At 49.2% G+C, this 25,430-nt stretch overlaps 1 protein-coding gene across 2 annotated transcripts in view; it reads left to right on the plus strand.

Annotated features, from left to right (window-relative positions):
* The window catches only part of PAX5 (paired box 5), a 201,354-nt gene that overhangs the window by 24,745 nt on the left and 151,179 nt on the right, over positions 1-25,430 (plus strand). For both annotated transcript variants that reach the window (XM_050762196.1, XM_050762197.1), the window contains exons 4-5: positions 3,235-3,299; positions 6,990-7,118. In XM_050762196.1, coding sequence (XP_050618153.1) covers positions 3,235-3,299; positions 6,990-7,118 — 194 coding nt within the window. The remainder of the gene's footprint in view (positions 1-3,234; positions 3,300-6,989; positions 7,119-25,430) is intronic.

Genomic DNA, 25,430 nt, shown 5'->3' on the forward strand with positions numbered 1-25,430 from the left:
ATTAATTTTTATGGGTGCATAGTAGGTATATATATACATATATTTATGGGTACATGAGATATTTTGGTACAGGTATGCAATGAGTAATAATCCCACCATGAAAAATGGGGTATGCCTCGCTTCAAACATTTATTCTTTGTGTTACAAACAACCCAATTACACTCTTTTATTTTTAAATGTACAGTTAAATTATTACTAACTATAGTCTCCTCTTGTGCTATCAAATACTAGGTCTTATTCATTCTTTCTATTTTTTTGTACCCATTGAGCATCTTCACTCCCCCACCGCCCTCACCTTGTGCTTTTTAAAGCAAATGTGAAAAATATGAACATTTTAGGACTGCAGCTAGTCATTAATCTTTACAAAGACACCACTGAAAATAACATCTTACATTTATGGAGCACCTAGTATGTAGCAGCCACTGTTTTAAGTAATTAATTGATTTAATCCTAATAGTAACCCTATGAGATAGGAATGATTCTTAGTCCCATTTGCAGATGAAGAGACTGAGGTACAGAGAGGTTGAGTAATTTACCTAAGATCACGTAGCCGGTCAATTGCCAGAGGACTGGAATTCAAACTCTAGTGGTCTCTAGTTCCAGAGCCTGTACACTATGCTACTGCTGCCTCTTAATGACCTATAGCAATTAATAATGCTTTCCAGTCATATTTATAACATTTTAAAAGAAAATGAGGAAAACATAATTTTCTTTGCTTTGTTTACATACAAATTTAGTAGCCAGGCAATGATTTGAAAAGTAAGGATTTTAAGCTGAATTACAGTGGCTTTTTTTTTGCCATATATTTATATGTAACTATATTTATGTCTGGTATATCCATATATTGACATATCCAGCAATATCTCTGTAAACACACACACACAGACAGTGATATACACAAAAATGTAAACATTAGATCAGATGCCAGCTTACTTCCAGGTGACTGAAAAGACAACCTCACTCCCAGAACTTTGTCCAATATGCTTTGAGTTTGCTTAGTTAAAATAAGTGGTTTGAATATTAGGGAAAACAAACCAACAATCTGAATGTATTTGAGGGAACATTTAAGCTGACTGATTAGAAAAGGGCAAGAGGCTCCTTGCTAAGCTCAAGTAGCCAGGCTCCAGATGACCTGCGTGTGTGGTGAGACTATAGGGTGAACAGAAAAGTCCATTCCCAGGCTATCAGCTGAGGACACGGAGTGCCCTTGGTGCCCAGCACCAAGCTGTAAGATCAGAGAGGGCAGAAGCTACTGCCCATTGAGTTTAAGGGGAGGCACCCACCTGTTACTTCTGTCCTTCTTCTTCATTTGTACAAGCTGGAGACCCAGTGCATCCTCAGAATAAACTTTCAGATATTAATGGTCTGGAATGTGAAAAAGCTTCTGAGAGAATGTTGCATGAAAAGCGCAAGATGCAAAACTGTATACATGGAGGCTGGGCGCGGTGGCTCACGCTTGTTATCCCAGCACTTTGGGAAGCTAAGGTGGGCGGACGATTTGAGGTCAGGAGTTCGAGACCAGCCTGGCTAACATGGTGAAACCCCTTCTCTACTAAAAATACTAAAAATACAAAAATTAGGTGGTGGCATGCGCTTGTAGTTCCAGCTACTCTGGAGGCTGAAGCAGGAGAATCACTTGAACCCAAGAGGTGGAGGTTGCAGTGAGCCAAGATTATGCCACTGCACTCCAACCTGGGCAACAGAGAGAGACTCTGTCTCAAAAAAAAAAAAAAAAAAAAAAAAATAGCTGGGCATGGTGGCGTGTGCCTGTAATCTCAGCTACTTGGGAGGCTGAGGCAGGGGAATCACTCAAACCCAGGAGGTGGAGGTTGCAGTGAACTGAGATCGCACCACTGCACTCCAGCCTGGGCAACAGAGCACGACTCTGTCTCAAAACAAACAACAACAACAAAAAACTGTATACATGGCAAATCCTGATTTTGTTAAAAGAAAAATGGATATTTCTAAATATGCCCAGGAATGTTGGTATAAAGGAAATACACCAAAATATGTTTTTTAGATGTCTTCTTTATACTTTCCCATGCTGTCCAAAGAGTCTACAATGAACACATATTACTTTTATAATGAGGAAGAACTCTAATAAATGTCCTTTCAAAAGGTAATAGTTTGAGACTGGAATAGAACTTTCCCAAAGAAACTGGACATTTTATTATGACCCACTCTTCTCCCAAATGCCAAGGAAGGAGCTTTCTGGTAGATCCCAAGGAGCTTTTGACGTGGCCCTGTTCTGCTGCTCTCAGATGCTCCGGGCTTGCGGTCTTGCACATGCATTGTCCTTGCTGGAAGTCTACAGACTCCCCAGAGCCTAAGGTTCTGCAGAAGAATGTTAGAGCGGTCAGGTGGCCAAGGGAAGGCAGTACTGCTATTATCTCTTTTATGTACAGGGCTTTTCCATAAGATCTTTTTTCTTTTCCAAAAATGATTTGATTACTTAAAATAAGTAGAGTGGTCTGTTCCAACTCCGTCATTGTATCGAGGTCCACAATGGAATGGACTTGGTCAAGATCACAGTGGAGTTTCTATTAGAATGTGAGCAAGGTCTCTGAAAAGACAGGCCAGGATATCACTGGCTCCAGCCCTGTGGATCCTTTCCATGAGGTCTGGGGCAAGGTAGGCTTCCTCTTAAGAAAGCCAAATCAGATGTCTCCTGGCAACACTTTGATCCTCCCTAGTATCAGAACAACACATACATCCCTCCCTTGGCAACTTCCTAGGGGAAGGGGTGTTATCCCTCCTTATGTGTTCTCTAGGGCAGAGAAACCAGCACACGAGCACTGCCAGAGGACAGGGAGGTTACCTAGTTCAGTTCCTTCATTCCACAGATGGGAGGCTGAGGTCTAGGGTAGGGAAGGACTCCCTAAAGTCAATGAGTCTCTTATGGAGCTAGAGCTATACTCGAGATAGGGATGCTTACTTGTAATGTTAACACATCGTCCTCTTTCTTCAGAAGAGGCACTTGAAGCCCAGAGATGGGGTGCAAATTATACAAAGACACCCAGGAAAACAGAAGCAAAGTTGGGACTAGTCCATAAACCTTCCACCCTCCAGATTCCAAGCCTGGGTTTATAATCTCCCTCCACCTCTGCCCCTCTGCCTCAGCTCGATCCATGGCCCAGTTTGGGTATGAGTTTTCTGGTTGTCTGTGCATAGCTGGTTGAGGTCTCTTCTCCTTCCTGACGGTAAATAGCCATTTTTTTTTCCAACTGCCCACAGGATCATCCGGACAAAAGTACAGCAGCCACCCAATCAACCAGTCCCAGCTTCCAGTCACAGCATAGGTAAGAGGAACTTTTAAAAAAAATTTAAAAATCTAATGGGCTCCAAATATTCTAAAGAACTTTTAATCATTCTTATGGACAGATAATTCTGCATAAAACACTTCAGCACACGTACTAATGCGCCTTCTTTGTCATTCTCCAAGGGCTGAACCTGGTAAATGAATTTTATAAATACTGCTAAAAGGTTTTGAATTTTACTGATTATTATGATAAATAGCTTTCACCATGAGACAGAAAATTGAAATCTAAGCCAAAAAAAAAAAAAAATCCACTAATGGGGGTCTATAGAATGTCAGATAATTAAAGTAATAAATCAAGAAAGGGATACTTATTCATAACATTTTCTGCATCATTAGTCAGTAAGTAGTTTTGAATGTGTTTTTTTCTTCTATCAACCAGCCCTTCTACAATTCTTTGTGCACTTGCAGTCTTGAGTGAAGATGTGGCAAAAGTTCCCAAACTTACTTTCTCTCTCTCTTGCTTCGATCTCATGAACTCTGTGAACTGTCAAGGGCTGCCAGTGGGGTTTCAGGCGCTCACAGGTGACGTCTGGGAGTGGCCGTGACCCAACAGAGGAGTCATACTTCTTAGTGCTCAAGAGTTCAGAAATGTCCTTTGTCTTCCCTTCAAAGATTGTGAAATGACACGTGTCTATTTAAGGTGTATTATTTCTCCACTTGGGATACAAGATACACCACTGGTTAGCTGGGGGAAAAGTTATTGTACTATATAAGAAAGTGGGCAACGATTCAGCAAGTCTCTGATACTTCTGGTTGCCACAGTCAATCCTGTAGAATCACACCTCAGATTGTATAACATTTTCACACTTTTGTTACTCCTTCTTTAACTGAAGACTTGAACTCACACGGTGATGGGGAACGGGCAGAGGCCTGGCCTCTGGTTCCAACTCTGTCATTAACTCACCCAGTAAAATGTAAAAGTCCTCTCACCTCCCTGAGCCTCAGTTTCCTCATTTGTTGATGGAGGGGCGCTAACCAGGTGCTCGCTGAGGCCTCTGATCCTCCATGGTTGGCTCTTTGGATAAAGGTAAGACAGATTTCCTCTCTGCCATGAAATAATTCCTCATTTAGTAATCCCTTCAGAAAGTGTCTGCTAAGTCCCTGCGGTGCAGACCTTGGCATCAGAGGCCAAGCCTATAAGAAAGGGAAGACACGATCCCCATTCTCAAGGTAAAGGGGGAATATAATGAAGAGAAGTTTGCAAAACAGAGATGAAGCTCAAGAAGAAGGGATGGGTGCCGTGGGGGCAGAAGGGAAGGAAGCACCAGCTCTGTTGGGCTAGGGTGAAGAGGGTGAAGGAAGGCTTTCTGGGAGAATATTTGTGGCTGAGATTTCACTTGTAGCTGACCAACGATTTCAGGTCACATAGCACTGAAAATCAGATAGGTGTAACTGCTAATATTCTTTCATTTGGTTTAGAGGAATAATTCTACTGTAGGTCAGCAGCATGTTTTGTTCTGTTCCAGAAATTTTTAAATTAAACTATATCTCGCATACATATAGCCCCTTAGAGTTCACAAACTTACCGAGAAGTGATGAAACTGAAACTTAGAGAGATGAAATAACTAGCCCTAGGTCATGTTGCCGGTAAGTGGTGGAGCCAGAAGTGGAATCTGGGTCTTTTGAGCCTAGAGCAATCACAAAACACCAAAATGAATGTCATGGGCTCTGCCAGCAACATGATGAGCCTTGGTTATACATGGTGGTTGTTGTTTAAAGTACCAAGTGACTTGGGATCTTCTTTCTTCCTCTGTTTTTTACATGTTAATACAGAAAAGGTTGTGGGATTTGCATAAATCTATTTTAAGGAGCTTCTTCTGGTGAAGAAAAAGAGAAGTTAACAATTTCTACTTCTGTGTCTCTTAAGGAAGATGTAAGATCAAACTGAAATGTAAGAAGAAAGGCATGGCTCCCTCTAGGTTTGTAGGAGCCAGGAGCTGGATCTGCTCCAAAGGGAAGCCATGAAGGGCTTCTCAGGCAGTCACCGCCATTTCTAGTGATTTCCTACTCTTAAGAGTCAAAGGTGGCTCCACCTGCCTCCAGCTGGTTATAGCCCAAGGAAGTGTGTCTGAGATTGGTCTGTAGGTTTTAATGAACCAAGAAAGAATTCCCACAGCCCAGAAATGGCAATTCAGCTGTATAGCTAGAGAGGCCCCTGCTGATGGACTGATCTCTCCCTAGGATTCTGGGCCCAGAAGTTAATGTGAAACTTGCACAAAAGTTGCCCCCTGCCTCCCATCCAATTCTTATTTTTAGGAACTTTGAGACCTAGCCTCAGTCACAGTAAGTCACCGTGACTTACACACAGTAAGTTACTAAATGTAGACTTTAAGTAAGTAAACCCAAGGCTAAGTTCTGATGTCGCTGTTTATTAGCTAGATGACTGAATCACTTTCCCTGTGGAGCCTCAGTTTCCTCATTTGATAAATGGGGATAAATAATAGCACTCTGGGCTGTTGCAATCATCAAATGAAAAGTACTGCATTCATGTGAAGTATATTATTGCTCTTCATTATTTATTAGTGAGAAGCAGATTAGTTATAGGGATTAAGGCTTTAGTCTCTGGGTTCAAATCGCCACTCTGTGTCTTTTATTTTTTATTTTTACTTTTGAGACAGGGTCTTGCTCTGCTGCCCTGGCTGGAGTACAGTGGCACAATCATAGCTCACTACAACCTTGACTTCCTGGGCTCAAGTGATCCTCCTGCCTCAGCCTCCTGAGTTGCTGGGACTATAGGCTTGTGCCACCACACCTGGCTAATTTTTAAAAAAGTTTTTTGGTGGGTCTTGCTATGTTGGCCAGGCTGGTCTTGAACTCCTGAGCTCAAGTGATCCTCCCACGTCTGCCTTCCAAAGTGCTGGGATTACAGGCGTGAGCCCTGGCACCAGGTACTCTGCCTCTTGTTAGCTGTGTGATCCTGGGTGGGCCACTTGTCTTCTCTGAGTTTTACCTTTCCAATAGGATTATCACATTTCCTAGCTTCTATTATTTTTCTCAGAATTAAATGAGATAATGCCTCAATGCCTGGCACAGAGTAAGTTCTCAGAAAATGTTTGTTATCCTTATTGTCATAATTAATATTAAAAGTCAAATCCAGGGAAACTGGAAGGAGAAAAGGCAGGGAGAAAACTGTAAAAAGAAGGGGCACTCTGTGGTTTGGAGTTTGTTAGCTGAGTGCGTGAGTTTGCGCTCAGGTAGTTGTGTTTGCACACAAGGTTGGGTGTGCAGGCAGGTGGGGAAATGCCTAATGAGTATTCCAGGTTTTTTGTTTTTGTTTTGTTTTGTTTTGTTTTAGCACTGGCTGTTGGTGGGCCCCGGCTCCCTTCTTTCTCCTCTCCATCCCCTGCTTTCTGTATCCATGGAAAGGCTGGAATTTGAGCGAGTGCCCTTCCTGTCCCCGTGTCCCCCTGTTCCTTTCTGCAGGGGTCAGTCCTCCTCAGTGCCCACCCCTCTCCTTCCTCCCCCCAGCGCAGAGAGCTGGAGCACATGGCCCATCTGAGGCCCGCGCTGGTGGCCCCGGTGTGGCCGCCTCCGCAGGGCGAGGGTCCTCAGAGCCTCCTGCCCCTCTGCACTCGCTCCCTCCCAGCCGCCCCCAGCCCCGCGTGCGGTGACAGCCTGCCCGCGGCCCTCAGCCCTCCGCGGCCCTTACAGCCCGTCTTTCTCCGCGCAGTGTCCACGGGCTCCGTGACGCAGGTGTCCTCGGTGAGCACGGATTCCGCCGGCTCTTCGTACTCCATCAGCGGCATCCTGGGCATCACGTCCCCCAGCGCCGACACCAACAAGCGCAAGAGAGACGAAGGTAAGAGAGGCCCGCGCAGCCCCGTCGGGGATGCGCCTCATGGGGTCCGTTTCGGGCGCTCGGTCGCAGGTGGCAGCAGAGGTGCCCGCGAGCACCCCCTTTACCTGCAGAAGAGCGAGTCCCTCTGCCCGCACTCTGTCCTTTTCATGAACACGGGAAAGGGCTGAGCCCTCCGCAAGGGCAGACAGGCAGCAGGGTGACTGTGGCATTCTTGCTGGCCTTCCCGGTGGTCACCCCTTGGGCAGAAGCAGCGGGCCTGGCAGAGCCCTTGTGGCCTGAGCTTTGGCCTTTAAGAAGACCCTGTGTGCGTGCAGATATGCCGCCCGAGGGCAGGGTGTGCTGGGCTCCACACCCAAGTCCACTTTGTGGAGAAGCTTTGGACCGGAGAGAGGGGGCTGGGCAAAGCCGTGAGAGGAGCACACGTTGGGTGGGCGGAGAGGTGGGTTCTCTGAAAGGCCCTGCACACGTCTCAGCAGAGAAGGCCTTCAGCCCTGGTGATGGTGTTGCGGGCGGTGCTGAGGAAATTAATAATCATCTCATCCTTGCCCTTGGGTCTGGAAGGAAGGAGTGCGGGGGTGTTGGGAGGGATTACAAAGATGACAATCTTCCCGGTTGGTTTTTCTCAGGCCCTCCACGGGCTGGGCCGTGTGGTGCCTGGGTCCCCAGAGCCAGCCACCTCCGTCCTGGACGCAGGACACCTTAACCGGGGCGCCTTTCAAGCCCTGAATGGGCTGCCAGTACTGGCTGACATTAATGGGTTTGAGAGAAGAAAAGACCCCCTGGGAGTCTGTAAAACCTTAGTCAGGAAAAGGAAAAAAAAAAAAAAAAAAAAAAAAACCAGGGCTGTGGTCTAGGGTCGGAGAGCAGCGTGACAGAAATCTTGATTCAATTATTCTGTTCCTCGGCACAATTCCCTTTCTCAGCTCCGTGTAAGGGATGTGTGTTCTCGTGAGCACATGCCTAAGTACTTAAGATCTGTAACTAGAAAATTGAGTCGGCCCAGCCGTGGATTGGCCTGTGGCCTGCGTGTTGCCAGCAGTACAGAAGCAGAGCCGGTCGCCTGGGTTTGGAACCGTGGGGGTGTGTGGGGATGATTCACGGCTTTTGGAACCTGCCTGGCCTCTCTCTTCTGCTCCAGCCGCTCCTGAGCAGATGTCAGAAGTCTTTAACTCAGTAGGCTGCGGTGCTGTGTTGCTGCAGGAGGCAGTGGGCCTGCCATCTCTGTTGGTTTATGAGGTTGATAGTGTCATCTTTTCTCCCATTGTCACCTGGACTCACAGCAGATGTGCCTAAGCTGGAGCCTGGATATATTTGTTCACGGTGGAGGGACAGATTGTGTGAGACTTCCCCGGAGGCTGAGGGATCCAGGCGGAGATTTCTGGGGAAAGAAAAAATATAGTTTGATGTTTATCACCAAACAGACAGGTTCTGGCCTGGAGGCATTATTTTACTTTGTTTTCGGAGTGCTATATTGGCTTGCAGTCTGACCAGCAGTCATGGTTTTGCCCCTCAAGCTCCTTTACAAGGTATAGCATCTTCAGAATGTGGGTGGTGTTGGTCTTGACTACTCTGTACTACTCAGATCACTCCCAGAGGACTGCGGCCCATTTGGGGGTATTGACCTTTAAGAGGGACAGTGACAAATGGGATTGTGTCCTGGATGAAGAGGGATCGATACAGCATCTGGGACACCTTGAGGCTCTAGGGATATTTTGGCACTCTCATATGTGCAACTTGGTTCTTTTGAAACTGAGGTGAAATCACCTCTGCATCGGCCACACACTTTAACTTTAAGGCCATGCAATGAGATCTCATTCCTTCCTCCTTCCATGCCTCCAGATACTTGAAGGCAGCAATCCAGTCTCGCTTATTCTGCTTTTCTTTGTGCCAAGGTGTTCCCAGATGCTGTTCCCAGAGCCTCAAGGTGTTCCCAGATGCTGTATCAGATCCCTCTTCATCCAGGATGCAGAGGTGATTTCACCTCAGTTTAAAAAGAACCAAGTTGCACATATGAGAGTGGCCTAGGGATAAAAGGAGATGCCTCGGGAGGTAATGAGTGCCCTATCTCTGGGGATATGTAAGCAGAGACTAAGTGGCCACTTGTCAGGCTGCCATACAGAGTATCAAGAATCAGATGTGGTATTGGATGATCTTTTTTATTTTTTAATTGAAATTTTTTTCTTAATAAATAGACACGGGGTTTTGCTATGTTGCCCGGGCTGGTCTTGAACTCCTGACCGCAAGTGATCTGCCTGCCTAGGCCTCCCAAAGTGTTGGGATTACAGGCATGAGCCACTGTTCCCAGCCTGGGTGATCTTTGAAATCTTTCCAGTTCTGATATATATGGTCGAGTCCTGATCCTCACGAAGACTTGGGGATAGTCCAGTCGGCGGTGGTCTGTGGTAGAAGGGAGAATGATTTGATGGTCCTGGAAGCTTATAGGAGTGGAAAGAGTGGGGGACAAACCCAAGCAACCAGAGCCTCCCCCTCACTCCTGCCCCACACCACTGAGAGTGTGTACGTTTGATCCCGGGGTGGGCAGCAATGGCCAGGCTCACAGCAGGGAAGTGTCTGTCGGGGTATTGCATAAGTGCCCGCTTCTGATCTTTCCTATCCTTTCTCTCTATCTTTCTGGATCTCTGCAGTGGCTCTAGAGGGAGGTAAAGAGGCAGAGACTGTCACTTCCATTTTACTAGGGGAAGTGATGGAGGCTACACAGCCATACAGCTGATATGGACTGGGGAGTTGGGAGGAGCTGGAGTGCGCCTAAGGCCTCAGTTCCCTAGTATTTTCCAGCTACCTGTTGCCCCTCAGCCTTTTCAGAGATGCCCTTTGGAGGCAGAGCAGCCTGGGGCTGGGCAGAGCTGGGGCCGGTGTGGGGAAGAGTTTCAGTCAGAAGGGCATGATTAGCAGGTTGGATGCGGAGAGAGAAGTGAGACCTGAAGGCCAGAGGTTGGAGGAGAGCAGAGAACGTAAGAAGCAGCCACTGGGGAAACAGGGACATTTCAGGCACACTGGCTGGCTGGCCCACAGAGGCTGCAAACCATGGATTTGTGGGGTACTGGCCTCCAGAGCGGTACCATCAGCAGCCTGAGAGAAGAATCATGGGGTAAGAGAGGCAATGGTGAGCTAAGAGGAAGACAGCTGAGGGTCCTTGCCCATTTTTCAGATGAGGTGACTGAGTCTTTGCAAGGTGGAGTTGCTTACTCTGCTGCCTGGTTCACAGTCATCCCCAGCTTAGACTTGAGTTTTGTCCTGAGGACATTTCCTGGGGCCACCTTCCTGCCCAGATCTCAGCAGAGGTGAACGGGTGATAGGATCCAAACACAGAGGGTGAGCTGGTGGGCAAGACTGACAAGCTCAAATTCCTCTGATGAGTAGGGCAGCGGGTGAGGTGACACTGGGGGAAAGAATAAGGCAGGGAAGGCCAGTTTTGACCAAAAGGATCTGGGGGGCTCCTCATAGGAGGTGGCATTTGAGAGCTGGGTAGAGGGAGGAGAGGGCATTCCAATCAAAAGCAAGAGAGTTTGTGCCAAGTCTGGGACTCTGGTGAGCATGTGCAGGGAGAGGACCAGCACAGCAGGATTTGGAAAGGGAGAGAGGTAGAGAGAGGTGGGTGGCTTAAACGTGGTCAGAGGCCTCGGAACATTTAGTCTAGAAGCATTTAGGGAGATAGTTTTGAGCTATGTGTCTTAGATACTCAAGAAACATTCACTCTGCTGAGTGTTTCAGATAAAAAGGTAACATAAAAGTGACTAGCTCCGCACTATCCAACAGAAGGAGAATGCAAGCCACATGTGTAATTTTAAATGATGTAGTAACTACATTAAAAAGAATAAAAAGAAACAAGTGGAATTAATTTTAATAATATATTTTATTTAATCCAGTATACCCCAAATATCATTTCAACATGTCATCAATATAAAAAATTTGATACTATATTTTCTCTTATTTTTGCTGCCAAGTTTTTGAAATCTGGTGTGTATTTTACACATGTAGTACATCTCAATTTGGATGCTAAACGTTTGACAGTTAAAGTTAGATGTAGTCCTACCAAAACAATAAAGCTGTGTTTAGTGGGAAAAATATTTTATACTGCTTCTATTTTAAAATTAAAATTAAAATCAAATCAAATAAAAAATTCAGTTTCTCGATTGTACTGGCCACATTTCAAGTGCGCAGTAGCTACATAGGACTAGTGGCTGCTGTGTTGGACAACACAGCTCTAATACAAGTGCTTGGCACATAGTAGGTGCTCAGTAAGTGCTCCTTGGTAGAGTGGATCAGTCACATTCCTTTAGAGAGTTCACAATTAGTAAAGAGGGTAAGAGGAGGGACCGCTAGTTTCCTCAGTCAAGGATGCTTTTGTTTGGTATTTTGGGCTTCCATAGAAAGCTCTGAGTAGAGCTCTGGAGCAAAGACAAACAAACTAGAATATTGTTAGGCTGGTGGATTGGCAAAGGCCCTTTCAGTATAGAGATTCTAGAGTTCTTCCTAGGATGTCTGCCTCCAAGACCAGACTCGGGGATACGGCCACTATGTCCAAGTCTCAGATGAACTGTTCTGCAGCAACAAGTAAGATCTCTGTGGCCTCTGGAGGAAGAGCTGGGGCTGGTTAAAGGAAGCTGCAGGAGGCAGATTATGGCTGAATGCAACATACAGCTTTCAGAAGCAGCCAGGCTGGGCCAAGAATGGAAGCTTTATCTTAGAAAGATAGTGAGCTCTCCACCATCAGAGGTGTGAGCAGGGGCTGGACAAATGAGGAGCAGAAGAGTCAAGGAGGACATTCTGGTTCAGCTTCTGTGACTTTTGAGGCAGGCCTATTCCAACCTGGGTGGCCAGTGCTTCTGTGCCAGTACTGTGTCTACGAGTGCATCTACCCCCTTGTCTTTCCCTTCTGCTGCCTGACCCTGAGGCTGCCACTCATGTGGACTTGACAGGGCAGGGGCCACGAATCATTTCTATTCCCAGCCCAGCCTCTCGGCATAGCCCCGGTTCACAGGGATGCCCAGGAGGCCTGTGGGATGGCTCCGAGGGTCAGGCTGGGGTGCCACCCAGTTATGAGATGTCGCTTTGTCTCTTGGTTGGTCTGAACTGAGAGCTTTCATGGAGGAAACTGTGACATGGCTCAGGAATCCTGCTGGGTGAGGGGAATGGAGGCTGAGTCGGCACCTCCCTCTCCGGAAGGCCCAGAGGAGGTGGTGGCAGGGAGAGACTTGGCAAAGCAGGCCGGGTTGTGAATAGCGGCCATGGGTGAAAGGGCAGCCTCAGACCCTCGGTTCCTTCCTGGGCCTTTGATCTCTGGTGAGACCTCCTTCCGCCGCTCTCCCCGCTTAGGTCCCCTCCCTGTCCCCCTCACAATAACCCACAGGGCCCTGAGTTTGAAAGGCCCTGAACACACTGAGGTCAGCGGAGTGCAAATCCCTTTCACCAGTTCAGAAAGCTGACCCGTCCAGCCAGTGTGGACTGTGGGGGCCAGAGGTTTCTTTTTGGGCAGTAGGTGTACATTGCAAGGGAGTTTCCAGCCTTCTGAGGAGGGCACAAGAAGGACAGCAAGGGTCCAGAGGTGGCCTGTCCTTTCCAGAAGATGCCAAGTCTGATGAGACTCTCATTGGGAAGTTTGTTGGAGGGCATTTAGCCAGGTGCTCCCATTATGACTTCCTTTTTGGGGATGCCTGTTTCCTCTCTGTTTTTGTGTCTCTCCGCATGTCTTTGGGGGTGCATCTCATTCTGTATTATTTGGCTTTGTTTATTTCCTGTTTATTGAACCTTCCTCTGTGTCTGTTTCTGTCTACTGGTCTAGCTCTCACTAGCTTTCCTTTTCATACATATTCTCTCTCTCTCACACACACACTCTCTCCTACTCTCTCTCTCCCTGTCCTTCTCTCTCTCACACTCATTCACTCGTTCAATTTCCTTTCTGTCTTCTTGTATTCTCTCTTGCTATCTCTCTCCCCAAATCCCCTCTTCCCCTATCTCTTTCAGGCTGAATGCCCCCTCAGCCCTGCCTAGCAGACCTCCACGGGAGCTATGGCCAGAGGGAAGGGGTTTCAGAAGCTCACAGACCGTGCTGGACCCCTGGGCCCTCTGACACGGGCAGGCCCTGGTCTTTTCTCTCCTAGGACCCTTTACCTTCCCTGGATGCATAGATGCTGTCTGCCGCTCCCGGGATCAGGACAGAAAATGGAAGCAGGAAGTGGGGAGAGCCCTCTCAGAGCTCCCGGAAGGGATGGGTGTGTGGAAAAGCTCAGGATTCCTGAGTCAGGAGTAATAGGCAGCCCCTGTGGGATTGAGAGTTCACAGATCTCTGATCCCTGGAGAGACCCAAATAAGGTGTTGAGTCAAGGCACAGGCTCATGGGCAGGGATGAAATGGTTTGAGGACTTCTTGTAGCAAGTTACTTTATCTCTCTGCGCCTCCATTTTGTTATCTGGCGAATAGAGTTGATGCAAGCCTTGTGGGTTACTGTGAGAATAAAATGAAGTGAAGTGACAGCTGCCAAGGGCGTGGCCCCAGGGCCTGGCTATAGTCAGTGCTGAGTAGATGACCACTGAGAGGCCTGTGTTTGAGGATGTGAGGCCCGTCATGGCAGAGGACAGCAGGCTTCAGCCACGGTCCTGTTGGCAGCTGGAACTGGCTGGTTCGCCCACCACCACCTTCCTGTTTGGAGCCGTGGAGCCATGGGGCGATTCCACGGTACTGAAGAAGCCGATTGCCTGCAGCCAGGAGCCCGGGGCATCCAGGCTGAACAACAGTGCCCCCAGGTGTCGGCTACAGAACGAAGGGCCACTCACTTTCCTCCTCCTTTGCCTTCAGGACGCTGAGTCTCCCCACCTGCTTCATGACAGAAGAAAAGGGTCAGGCCCCAGTTTTCCCTGAAGAGAGGCACAGGGAGCACAGAGGGGTGGAGGCCCCCAGGGTGGGGGCAGAGGGCAGCACTCTGGGCCTGAGAGGGCTGGGCCTCTGAGGGGTGGTTGGGGCCACCAGCCTGGACCTTGAGACTCCCCCGTGGGAGCTGAAAGGGCCTTGGAGAGCACCTGAGACGCCCCACTCCGTCATTCACATGGGAAAACAGGCTCAGAGAAGAGAGGCGGTCTGCCCAGATCACACAGTAAAACCCAGAAAACCTAGAGGGAGAGGATGGCTCCATGGAAAATCCTTGGCATCCCTTGCCTTTTGATGTGACAAATTCAGTTATCCTCTCCCTCCTTTCCTCCCTTCTCACAGGGCGGACCGCCGTCCCCACTGTTGACAGCCGGCCCCATCAGTCTTCTCTCCCCATGGGGTACTGCCCACATGTCCCCCGGCACTGACCTCAGTTCTTGAGAGAAGCCCTGCCCTTCCCTCGCGGGCCTCCCTTTCCCCCTGCTCATTCCTCCTGTGCCTCCAGTCCCTGTGTGTTGGCTCAGCTTCCTGTCTCCAGGCCATTGCCCACTCAGGGCCTGCTATCTGGAATGCTGTCCTTGAGCCTGGACCTGGCCTGGCTCTCCGGAACCAGCCCGCTCCCCTGTGGGGATTTCCAGTGTTGGGTCATTGGTCCTTCACAGCTGGCTGAGACCCAAGGATTCTTTAGGGTCCAGTGTGGAGTATGGGTGACCAGGCAGGCTCTCCATCTCCTTTTCCCAGAGTGGCTTTGGGGGCAGGAAGGAGGTTACGACCATTTTGTCTTGGACTCTGCAGGGGCTTTCCAAGGACAGGTCCCCTCCCTGGCCCTCTGTGAGCTGTCCCCTGGATGTCCCCTCATGTAGAGGGCTGGGTTGTTTCCTGAGTTCTCTTTTTGTCCAGGCAGGAGTCCGTACCAAGGTTCCGCTGGGGTGTGGTCATGGTGGGGGCATCACATAGAACCCAGGGGGGAAATTGGCAGCCTGGCAGCCGTGCTTTCCTTGGCTTGCCCTGTATGGATGATGATTTTGAATTAGTTACCAACATTGCAAAATCAGGAAATTTCATGTATGGAAGGATGCCTGGCTTCTTTTGGGAAGAAAAATCAGATCTGGCAACCCTAGGGCAGCTGGCAGCCTGGCAGCCCACAAGGCAACAGTCATTTGGGGCTGCTGGGCCTGAGTTCTCACGCGCTCCCCACTCAACTTGCTCTCGGCACTTGTGCTCTGTTTTTCTCGGCCCGAAGGTCTTTGAGCTTCTGGAGTCTTAGCATGAACTCTGAAGAAACCAGTTTGGCTCAGTCTGCCTGTGGCAGCTGAAGCTAACAGGAGGCAGGTCCTGGAATTGGCTGGTGGGGCCGAGTGCGCGTGTGTGTATTTGTGTGGTCAGGGAAGTGGGTAGTCAGGCTCACAGGCCAGAGGTGGGTAGGGTAGTGGAGGCAAGAATTTAGGGCGGGGGCCAAGCAGCCACACTCCTTGGCAGGTCATGTACTCTATACCCTGTAGGTAGGGTAGCCAGGCACAGAAGGCGCAGGCTTGGCCCAAGGGTATGCAGGGGGCAGTTAGTGGCAGAGATGGTGAGGACCTGGTTTCCATCTCCCTGCCTGGCTCCCGGTGATCTCTGTCCTGATCTTATAGCCATGGGCACCTCAGTTGAGACCCAGATAGACAACTGCTGGAGGCCTTTGTGGTAACACAGGGCATCTGAGGCCAGGTGGCCAATTGGAGGGGGCTCCTGGGGCCTTTCTGTAGTGCCCAGGGCCTGTCCCACGGGTGGGGGCTCAGGTTTCGGTTCCTCCTCACTCCTGGGTCCCCAAGTTTCACTTTGATTCAGTGAGCAAGAGCCCCCGTGAGAGCCAACGCCACTGAACCCCCACCCTCTCTGTTTGCACACCTGGTTTGCCCCAGCCCCTCCCCCTCCTCTCACCCCCAGTTCCTTTTCCCAGGGGGCGGTGTACGGGTGTTCAGGAGAGTCCTGGGGGTATGGGAGAGGGTAGGGTGCTGCCATGTTGGGATCTCAGTTCAGGGAGTCAGTTTGAGGCCACCCAGTACAAGAGTGGTGGGGCCGATGGAGGAGGAGGATACAGTCTCATCTGCTGTGGGCAGTCCCCTGCCAAGACGGTCTGAAACTTGAGGTGAAATGGTCTTGGCTTTCTCCGCCCTGCATGCCCTGCTGACCCACGGGGAAGAGAATCCCACAGTCCTTTCTCTGTGGCTTGGGAATACGGTTTAATGCCTGGCCGCACAGTCTGTGGCTCAGAGACTTTACAAGGCTTCAAACCCCTTACCCTGCTGTGTCCCTTCTTCCTGTCCCTGTCTCTGTCTCGGCATCAGTTTTTCCATCTAAAATGGAGATCAAGGAATTGCTGAGGTTTTTTCTGGCACCAAAATTCTGAGTTTCTCCTGGTTCCATCTCAAGTCCTCTTGGCATTATTTTAGAGCAGCAGTTCTCAAATGTTTGGTCCTGGGTCCCTTTAAACTCTTAAAAATTATCGAGGACTTCAAGGAGCTTTAGTTTGAGGGTTAATTAAAATGGATGAAAGTTAAAAATATTTATTCATTAAAAATAACAGTAACAAACAAGTAACATAAAAGATATTTTTGAAATAAGAAAGAACCAAATCTTCCAAACCCCCCAAATTTAGTATGAATGGCATTGGCTTATAGTTCTGCAGGTCTCTTCAGTGTCTGACTTAATAGAAAACAGCTGGACTCTCATATCTGCTTCTGTATTTGCTCTGTTGTGATGGAACACATCTTACAGCCTCTGAAAACCTCCACTGTAGACTTGTGAGAGAATGAGAGTGAAGAAGGCAAATCACACCTTGGCATTAATATGAAAATAACAGGTGCAGCAAACCACTATGGCACATGTATACCTATGTAACAAACCTGCACGTTCTGCACATGTGTCCCAGAATTTAAAATAAAATAAAAAAACACACAATAATTTTGCCCTCACAGATCACCTGAAAGCATCTTGGAGACCCCTTCTTCCAACCCTGGCAGGGCCCCCTGGACTACACTTTGAAAATTTCTGCTTCAGGCTGCTGCAAAGTCTGAACTTGCCTACTTATCACTCATATAGATAAGGAGAACAGTTAAGAGGTTTCAGTTAAAAGAAAGGTGTCATCAGTCGTTTCTCCCATTCTTAGCTCCTGAAGACAGTGGGAGCCATGGCAGGTCTTTGAGCTGAGGAGGGAGTGACAAGACACACTGGGCTTTGGAAATCCTCCACTAGCCAATTGGGATATGTAGTGCTTCTTGCTTCTATCCCAGGTTGAGCTCCCACAGAAAGACGTAGCTACCGAGCCTTCTCCGCTTCCCAGCAGACTGTCGGTAGGGCTTGAGGTCTAATTTCCCTCCAGAAGGCTTCCTTCTGTGCCAGCAGCAGCCAGCTTGTGCCACCCAAGAGCCTGGTGAGTGGATGTTTCAGAACGCTGCCTCGTCTCCCCATCCAGCTTAGCTCTGTACTGGCCTGCAGCCTCCTGGAGACCCCATCTGGGGCATATTTTTGATGGGAAAAAAAACCTAGCAATGCTATTGATTGGGAATGAAACAAAACAAAATAAGGAAGTGAGTTTGGTATTTATCTTGACTCCTGGCATTTGAGGAAGAGCAGGTGTAAAAGGTGGTCGAGCAAGGGGAGATTTTTGTTCTGATTCCACAGGGGTTTCTGGGTGTTTCTCGAATGTTTCTGGGTGACTCGTGTGTGTGTGTGTGTGTGTGTGTGTGTGTGTGTGTGTGTGTTTGTGTGGGAGGGGAGGGTTGGGGGGTGGGGGCGAGGTGTGTGTGTGCCTGCATGTGTTTAAATTTCACTTTGAAATTTCCAGTTTTCATTTTTATTAGTACAAATTAACATTTGTATTAGTCCTTCCTTGGGGCATTTTATCCCAGTGATAGAGTAAAATGGGTGAGAGGGAGAACAAGAGAATGTCTTAAGGTAATTTGAGAAAAATTGAGAGAGGAAGAAGGATAAAAGTTGTGAGAGAAGGTATGTGTGAGAAACAAATTGCTTGTAGCAACATTAACTGATCTATGAGAGGAAATAGGCAGAGAAAGGCATAGCCTCTTGAGGGACTGAACAGTGGAGGATGAAAGTGAGGAGGCGGTCAGACACTTCCCAGCACCAGCCACCAGGTGGCAACATCGACCCAGGACAGCTTAGTTGCTGTCCAGGATTAGGGACAAGAGGGGTAGAGTAGCAGGGCAGTGTGTGCCGGCCATTCATGAGCTTAGTATGCTTGTAACTGGGTTGGAGGTGGGCTGATCATTCGCTGAAGTGTCACTTCTTTGTCAGCATTCAGTCAGGGAGGGGGAGGCTGGACCATTGCTACTGGAGATTAATCTGGTCCTTTCTCACCTCCATGGTCCAAACGTCTTGATGTAAACCTTTCTGGGAGTGAAGTCCTTGGTTCTACTCTAAGCCTTTACTTGCTGTGTGACCTTGGCCAAGTCACTTCTCTCTGAGCCTTGTTTTCCTCATATTAAAATGTGGAAATTGGAACAGATGATTTTTGAGGGTCTTTTGGGTTCTGACACTCTGTGGTGTACCAGAGAGCACTAGAGCTAGAGTTAGATTCTAGATCTTTCTCTGTCAGCCACATGACCTTTGGCAGGTCACTTCTCACATCTGTGGAGATTATAGTCACATATCCCTCATAGATTTATATAAAATAAAAGATGGAAAAATGCTTTTGAAATCTTTTTGGTGCTTTAGGAAAAGGGGAGTGTTGTGATTTTATAATTTTTGCCAGATTTTTTTTTTTTTTTTTTTGAGACAAGGTCTGGCTCTGCTGCCCATGCAACCTCTGCCTCCGGGCTCAAGCCATCCTCCTAGCTCAGCTTCAGAGTAGCTGGGACTACAGGCACGAACCACCATGCCTGGTTAATTTTGTAGAGATGATGTTTCACCATGTTGTCCAGGCTGGTCTCAAACCCATGAGCTCAAGCAATCCACCTGTCTTAGCTTCCCAAAGTGCTGGGATTACAGGCGTGAGCCACTGCACCCAGCCTTCTCTGGAATTTAAATTAGCCAGAAGCAGGGGCTCCACCACTTTCACTGCTTAGAAAGTTTGTGCCTCTACATGTGACCACAGAAAAAGGCCTGCCTTATGGTAAGTGTTTGCTCAAGGTCACTGCATCTCTGTGGTAAATATCCATTGAATCTGCTCATTTCTCTCCATCCCCATTGCTACTGCCTTGGTCTAAGCACTCTCTCTCTTCTCTCATTTGGACTATTGCTGTAGCCTGCTGGCTGGTCCCCATCTCCAATGTCATTGACTTGTCCAAATAATAGTCTGCCCTCCACATAGCAGCTGAAATAAAGTTCTGATCAATGACTTGCCTGAAGGGTTTTAACCTTCAAATCTGCCCATTGTTCTCAAAAGCCATGCAAACTTCTTAACAAGGCTGCCAGGCCCTCTCCACTCTCCTCTTTTCACAACTGCTCTAGTCATACCAAACCTCTTTCCATTCCTTAAACACCAATGCTCTGTCCTGTTTGCAACCTAGGAGTCAGACAACCAGGGTTCTAGTGCTGACTCAATAATGACTACTCCTGGGACCTTGGACTAATCTCTGAGCCTCAGTTTCCCAATTGTGCTTGTGATTGGACTGTTATATGAATTGAATGAGATGATGCATGTGAAGTGCTCAGGATGACCCCACATATAATAAGTGCTCAATAAAGAGTGCCTTTTATTATGCTCTTCCCACTGCTTGAAAAACTGTCTTCCTCTCTCACCCTACCATTTACCTGGCTGACATCCCAAACTTCAGGATCTAGCTTGTGTCACTTCCTAAGTGAGGACTTCTTAGATGCTCCCCTCCAACCTAACTCCCCACCAGCACACAGAACCTGCCTGTTCATCAAAATATCACATTTGTCACTTGCCTGTTTTCCCAGCAAGACTGTGAGCTCCATGAAGGCAGGAACTGTGTCTGGAGCAGTCACCAATGTCACCTTAGTGTCCAGCACAGGGCCTAGTTCACAACAGCAAATATGTACTGAATGGGGGCCATGGATGTCACAGAAACCATGGGCTCATCTGGGGAATGAGTGGAGGCTGCTGAGCAGAACACAGAGCCTTGCACATCAAACATCCCCCAAGTCCTGCCTGACCCCAGAGTCTCCATCCTCCAGGATCTTGTGACAGCCATTCTAGATGGGGAGGGAGCTGTCTCATGATCTAAACACACACATGCACACATACGGATGCTGGTGCCTATGGTCCTCTTTCTGCCTGCCGTACCTAAGCATGTGCTCCAGATGTGTATAGATCACAGCCCCAAAGAGGAACTGCAATATGGGATAATTATATTGGCTAATATTTACTGAGTGCTGACTATGTAGATTTTAAATGATTAACTCACGTAATACTCACAACCACTGTACCAGGTGGATACTCTTATTATCCCCATTTTATAGAGACATAGAGAGAGTGAGACAATTTCCCAAGGTCACAAAGCTCAACAGCGACAGTGTTGGGACTAGCACCTGGGTACTTACTGGCCATCCCAGTCTGCCTCTCACAGAGGGTGTCACAACAGGATGACATCCGTACGAGGCTGTGTTCTCCAGGGGAATGTCCTCAGCTCTCTCCAACATGGGGCTCTGATTCTACTTTTTCGCAATTCTGCCTATCCCCCCATCAACCTGTCTGGCTGAGCTCAGGGGGACCTTGGCTCAGAGTCTGTTGCATCACTCAGGGGTATGCCATTTCCAAAGCTTTCCTAACACTGTTGTGCACACTTCCCTGTCACACCTGCAAGTTGGTCACCTTCAAGTGCAGTTGGCTGGTCACATGTGGGTTTTAAGCCACAGCAGGTGGCGCAGTGGGTAGACTGGGGTTTAAGCCCCGCCTTTCCTTTTACTAGCAGGGTGAGCTTTGACAGCAAAGGGCTTTAGCTTCTTTGGGCTTTGATTTCCTCACCTGTCGAAGGGGGATAATAATTCCTGCCTTTTCTGGTAATTAGAAAATGTTGCCTATAATATTTTGATTAGCACTGACACATGACAAGTTTCAAAAATATTATCTATTATTTTATTTTTTCTATTATCAGAGCAAAGTGTTTTTACTCTGAATCTAGATTCCTCAAAAATATCTTGTTGAGAATGTTCTAAATTCCCCGATCTTTTGTTTTCTCTCTCTCTCTCTCTCTTTTTTTTTTTTTTTTTTGAGACAGGTTCTCACTCTGTTGCCCAGGCTGGAGTGCGGTGGTGCGAACACAGCTTACTGTAGCCTTGGCCTCGTGGGCTCAAGCGATCCTTGCACTTCAGCCTCCTGTGTAGCTGGGACTGCAGGCATGCGCCACCACACCCGGCTATGTTTTAAAATTTTTTTTGTCAAGACAAGATCTAGCTGTGTTGCCTAGGCTGATCTTGAACTCTTGGGCTCAAGTGATCCTCCTGCCTCAGCCTCTCAAAATGCTGGGATTACAGGCTTTCTCTCTTTTTTAATGGTCATTTTATTTACATTGCTAAGTTTCATGATAGGATTGTTCAGCTTAGGGTCAGAAGAAAAGGAAAGAAATACCAACTGGAATTCATGCTGGCAGAATTTCAGCTCCATGTTTCAGAAACACACATAATTCAAGTTGTAGCTGAGGGCAGCTGTCAGAAGTAAGGTGAGCCTGACACAACACTGGAGAAGCCGGGGTCTCTCATCCTGACTCAGCCGTGGCCTTGTGGTGTGGTCTGAGTCAGGTCCTGCCCTTCCGGAGCCTAGGATAGGATGCACTGAGCCTGGACAACCCTTCCAGCTCCTGATCCTTTCTCCTCCCCCGCTCCCTGCCGCTCCCCCCCTCCTTCTTCATCTTCTCGCTGTTCGTTTCCTTTCTGTCTCAGACACAAACGCCATCCAGCACTTCTGAATAGTACTTTTGTTCCGTGAACATCTCTTTTCTGAAAAGGACGATTGGTCAGGTTTGTATCTTTTAACTGCTGGCACATTTTATCAGTTAAGAACCTGCGTACCTCCCTCTCAGGAGATCACCTTAAGGAGGCAGGCAGGCAGGCAGAGAGGCAGAGACAATGGGTGAAAAACAACTGTTTGGGGGCCTAATTTATGGTCTCTCCAGCAAACGCCTTCTTTCAGGGGAGCCCCGTTTCCTGCTCTTCCCCATGGCCCCAAGCACCTTCCAGCAGACTCCAGAGTATGACTCCTTCCTAGCTCCCCAAAGAATGGGGAGACGGAACGAGCAGAGCCTGTGCCTGAGCCATCTCGTTCAAGGCCTTCAAGGGCCTCCTGGCTTGGCACTCCCTTGCTGGTGATCTTGAACCACCCATGCTGGGCCTCGATTTTCCTACTGGCAACAGAGAGAGCAGGACGCCTTCTTCAAATTCTTGTGGAAATTCAGCGAGAAGCAGTGCATGAGAAAGTGCTTGGTAAGCTGTAAAGCTCTATTGCCTATGAGAGTATCATTATAGTTCATCTCACATACCCACTCTGTGGCAAGGGACACATTTCTGAACATCTCCAAGGGTCAGTTTCCCCATCTGTAAAATGGGGACTATATACTTAGGTCATACAATTACTGTGAGAATTTCGTAACAGAGGTAAAACACCTGGTACAGTTCTTGGCAGTGGGAGGTGCCCAGGTCTAGGTTGGGCCGTTTTCCGTTTCCCTTTCTTATTCCTTCACAGCGCCTTTCCCTAAGTACAGTGTATAGCCACGCAGCCCCAGGCGTCTGAAACCCAACTGGCCACTCTGTGGCCTGCACCCCACTTCGCTCCTTTGTAGAAAAGGGATAGTTAACAGTATCTGCTTCCGAGGGTTGTGGGGGAAGATTAGACCATGCTCATCCGAGGCTCGACACAGAGTCAACACCAGGTGGACGTTGGTGATGCTGCCAGGCCTTCCTCCCTCTGCACACCCAGGCACTGGGCGTGGGCTGGACGGGACCCCGGCCACCATCTCCTTCGAGCCTATTCGTGGCCGGTGAAGAAAGCCAGGCATGAGAGGAGCAGGAAGCGAGTCGCTCAAGGTCGCAAGAGTCATATCCCAAGATCTTTGAGGGATATCCAGGGATCCGCGGTGCCACTGTGCGAATACAGCTCGGCAGAGAGGCTGAGGTCCCTGCGGGGAGGCCGGTCCCTTCCTCCTCGGCCCCGCGGTCCGGGAGCCCCGTGGGCCTCGCTCCCGCCCACCGGCCGGGGGTCCTCGGGGCTCGGGCTCCGACGGAGTAGCCCCTAGGGCCGGGGGCGGAGGGCAGACGCCTTCCAGGATGGCACCTGGATTTCCTGCGCGACGTGGAAGGAGAAATGAATTCAGCTGCTGCAGAACGTGGCGCAAAGAGAAGGCAGCGCGCGGCGCCCCCGGGAAGGAGGCCGCCCGCTCGCGCCGGCCTCCGCCAAGCATTTGCAATTTAATTGACATTGGCGGCAGGAAGCCAATCAGTCTAAGTCAATTGACGTTCCGAGATAAAACTAATCGGCGGCCGGCGCTGCCCCCGCCGGCGCGGCCGCGGCGGGGCCCGGGGCGCAGCGTGGAGGCGGCGGCGCGCCCTGCAGGTCCCGGCGCTGGCGCGTGGCTCGGCCCGCTGATTGCCGCGCGGCCCGCGGCAGCCGGGAGAGGCCCGTAATGAATGACTTTATTTGCCGGGGCCCCGCTGAGAACAATTGAGTTTGTTATGGTAACAACGGATGCCAGCTTTCTGGGGCCCCGGGGGGCGCGGGCGCGGCGGCAGCCGGGAGCTGGGCAGCGGAGCAGATGATGCTCGCCGGGGCGAGGGCGCCGGGCGGGGGCCGGACGGAGCTGGCGTCGGGACCTGGCCTGGAGGGGCGAGGCCAGTTCAAATGGGGGACGCGCAGCGTGGAACCGGGATGGGAGTTCTTGATCATTCCTTGATGTTGGACAGGCCGGTCCTCCTGGGTGCGACTGCCACTCTTTCTTCCCTCTGTCCCCGAGCCTGAGTGGGTTCTGATCTTGCTGGATGATGCCCTGACATAAACTTTTTGTCTCTTGCACCGGTGGAAAATTAGAAAAAGGCACAAACACAAAGGCATCCCTTTTTCCAGTGACCTGCCGTGGCTTGGGAAGTTCGGGACTGGATTTTGACCCTGCCACCTGCGCTTTGCGCCCTGGAGAGAAGGCCTTCCTTCCATCTCTGTCTCCTATGTGTATCCCCATGCTCTGTGGCCAGACGCCCGCCTCAGAGAACTCTTCTTGCCCCACACAGAAGGCTGCCGCATGGAGATGGCTGGCTCTGAGGCCCCACAGCCTTCTCCTGCCTCCTGCTTCCGACCTTGAGTTCCAAGGGCAGAAATCGTCTCCCATTCATCCCAGACGCCCTCAGTGCCCAGCATAGGGCCTGGCACACACATGAAAGTAGTAAGTGAGGGAATGGGCTTCTCTCTTCTTTGCAGAATCTCTTGCTTTCCCTCTGGTTACAGACGCCAGAGTTCCCTTTTCCAGTTCTGTTTTCAGGCATGCTGGCATTCCCTCACTCACTCCTCACCAAACAACTGAGAACCAACCTTTCATCCAAACAGGCCCTGGCCAGGGAGAGATCATGTAACCCGTGTGATGAGTGTGTGGCAGGCACCTGCTATGTGCTCAGAGTTGGCAAAGGTATAATAAGTGCTTGCTGAGGGCCTTTCCGTTTGTCATGGCACTCAGCGATCCCTGGTGCCACCCGGTGACAATCATCACCCCACTCCCCATTTGCAGATGGACAAACTGATGCCCAGCGTGTTTGAGAGGCATCATGATGCAGTGGAATGGGTCTAGGCTGGGAATCTAACACTAGTTTGCTGTGTGAGCTTTGTCCGTTTTCTTCCCCTCTCTGAGTCTCAGTATCCTTATTTATAAAATGGGGGAGTTGAAGATGATGGCCTCTGAGGACCAGTTGAGTGTGAGTTGTCTACAGGGAAGAGGGACTCAGGTCCCTGCTCCCAGTCCAGTTCTCTTTGGCTTTAAAGTGTGACCACTGGGGAAAAAATTGCCCTCCATCCTCAGCTGTACAAGGCTGATTGGTGAGAGCGAAGCACTTACTGTGTGATAGGCGAGTGTGGTGAGTGTGTATGTACTAATACTGTTTTCCTTTGGCTGTTGGAGAAAATGAGGCCAGGTGCAGTGGCTCATGCCTGTAATCCTAGCACTTTGGGAGGCCGAGGTGGACAGATCACCTGAGGTCAGGAGTTCGAGAACAGCCTGGCCAACATGGTGAAACCCAGTCTCTACTAAAAATACAAAAGATTACCCTGGCGTGGTGGTGTGCACCTATAATCCCAGCTACTCAGGAGGCTGAGGCAGGAGAATTGCTTGAACCTGGGAGGCGGAGGTTGCAGTGAGCCGAGATTGTGCCACTGCACTCCAACCTGGGTGACAAGAGCAAAACTCCATCTCAAAAAAAAAAAAAAAGAGACAGAGGTTCAATAACCAGTCCAGGGCCACAGAGCCAGTAAGTCACAAGGCTGGGATTCAA

The sequence above is a fragment of the Macaca thibetana genome, chromosome 15 (genome assembly GCF_024542745.1).
Source record: "Macaca thibetana thibetana isolate TM-01 chromosome 15, ASM2454274v1, whole genome shotgun sequence".
NCBI lineage: Eukaryota > Metazoa > Chordata > Mammalia > Primates > Cercopithecidae > Macaca > Macaca thibetana.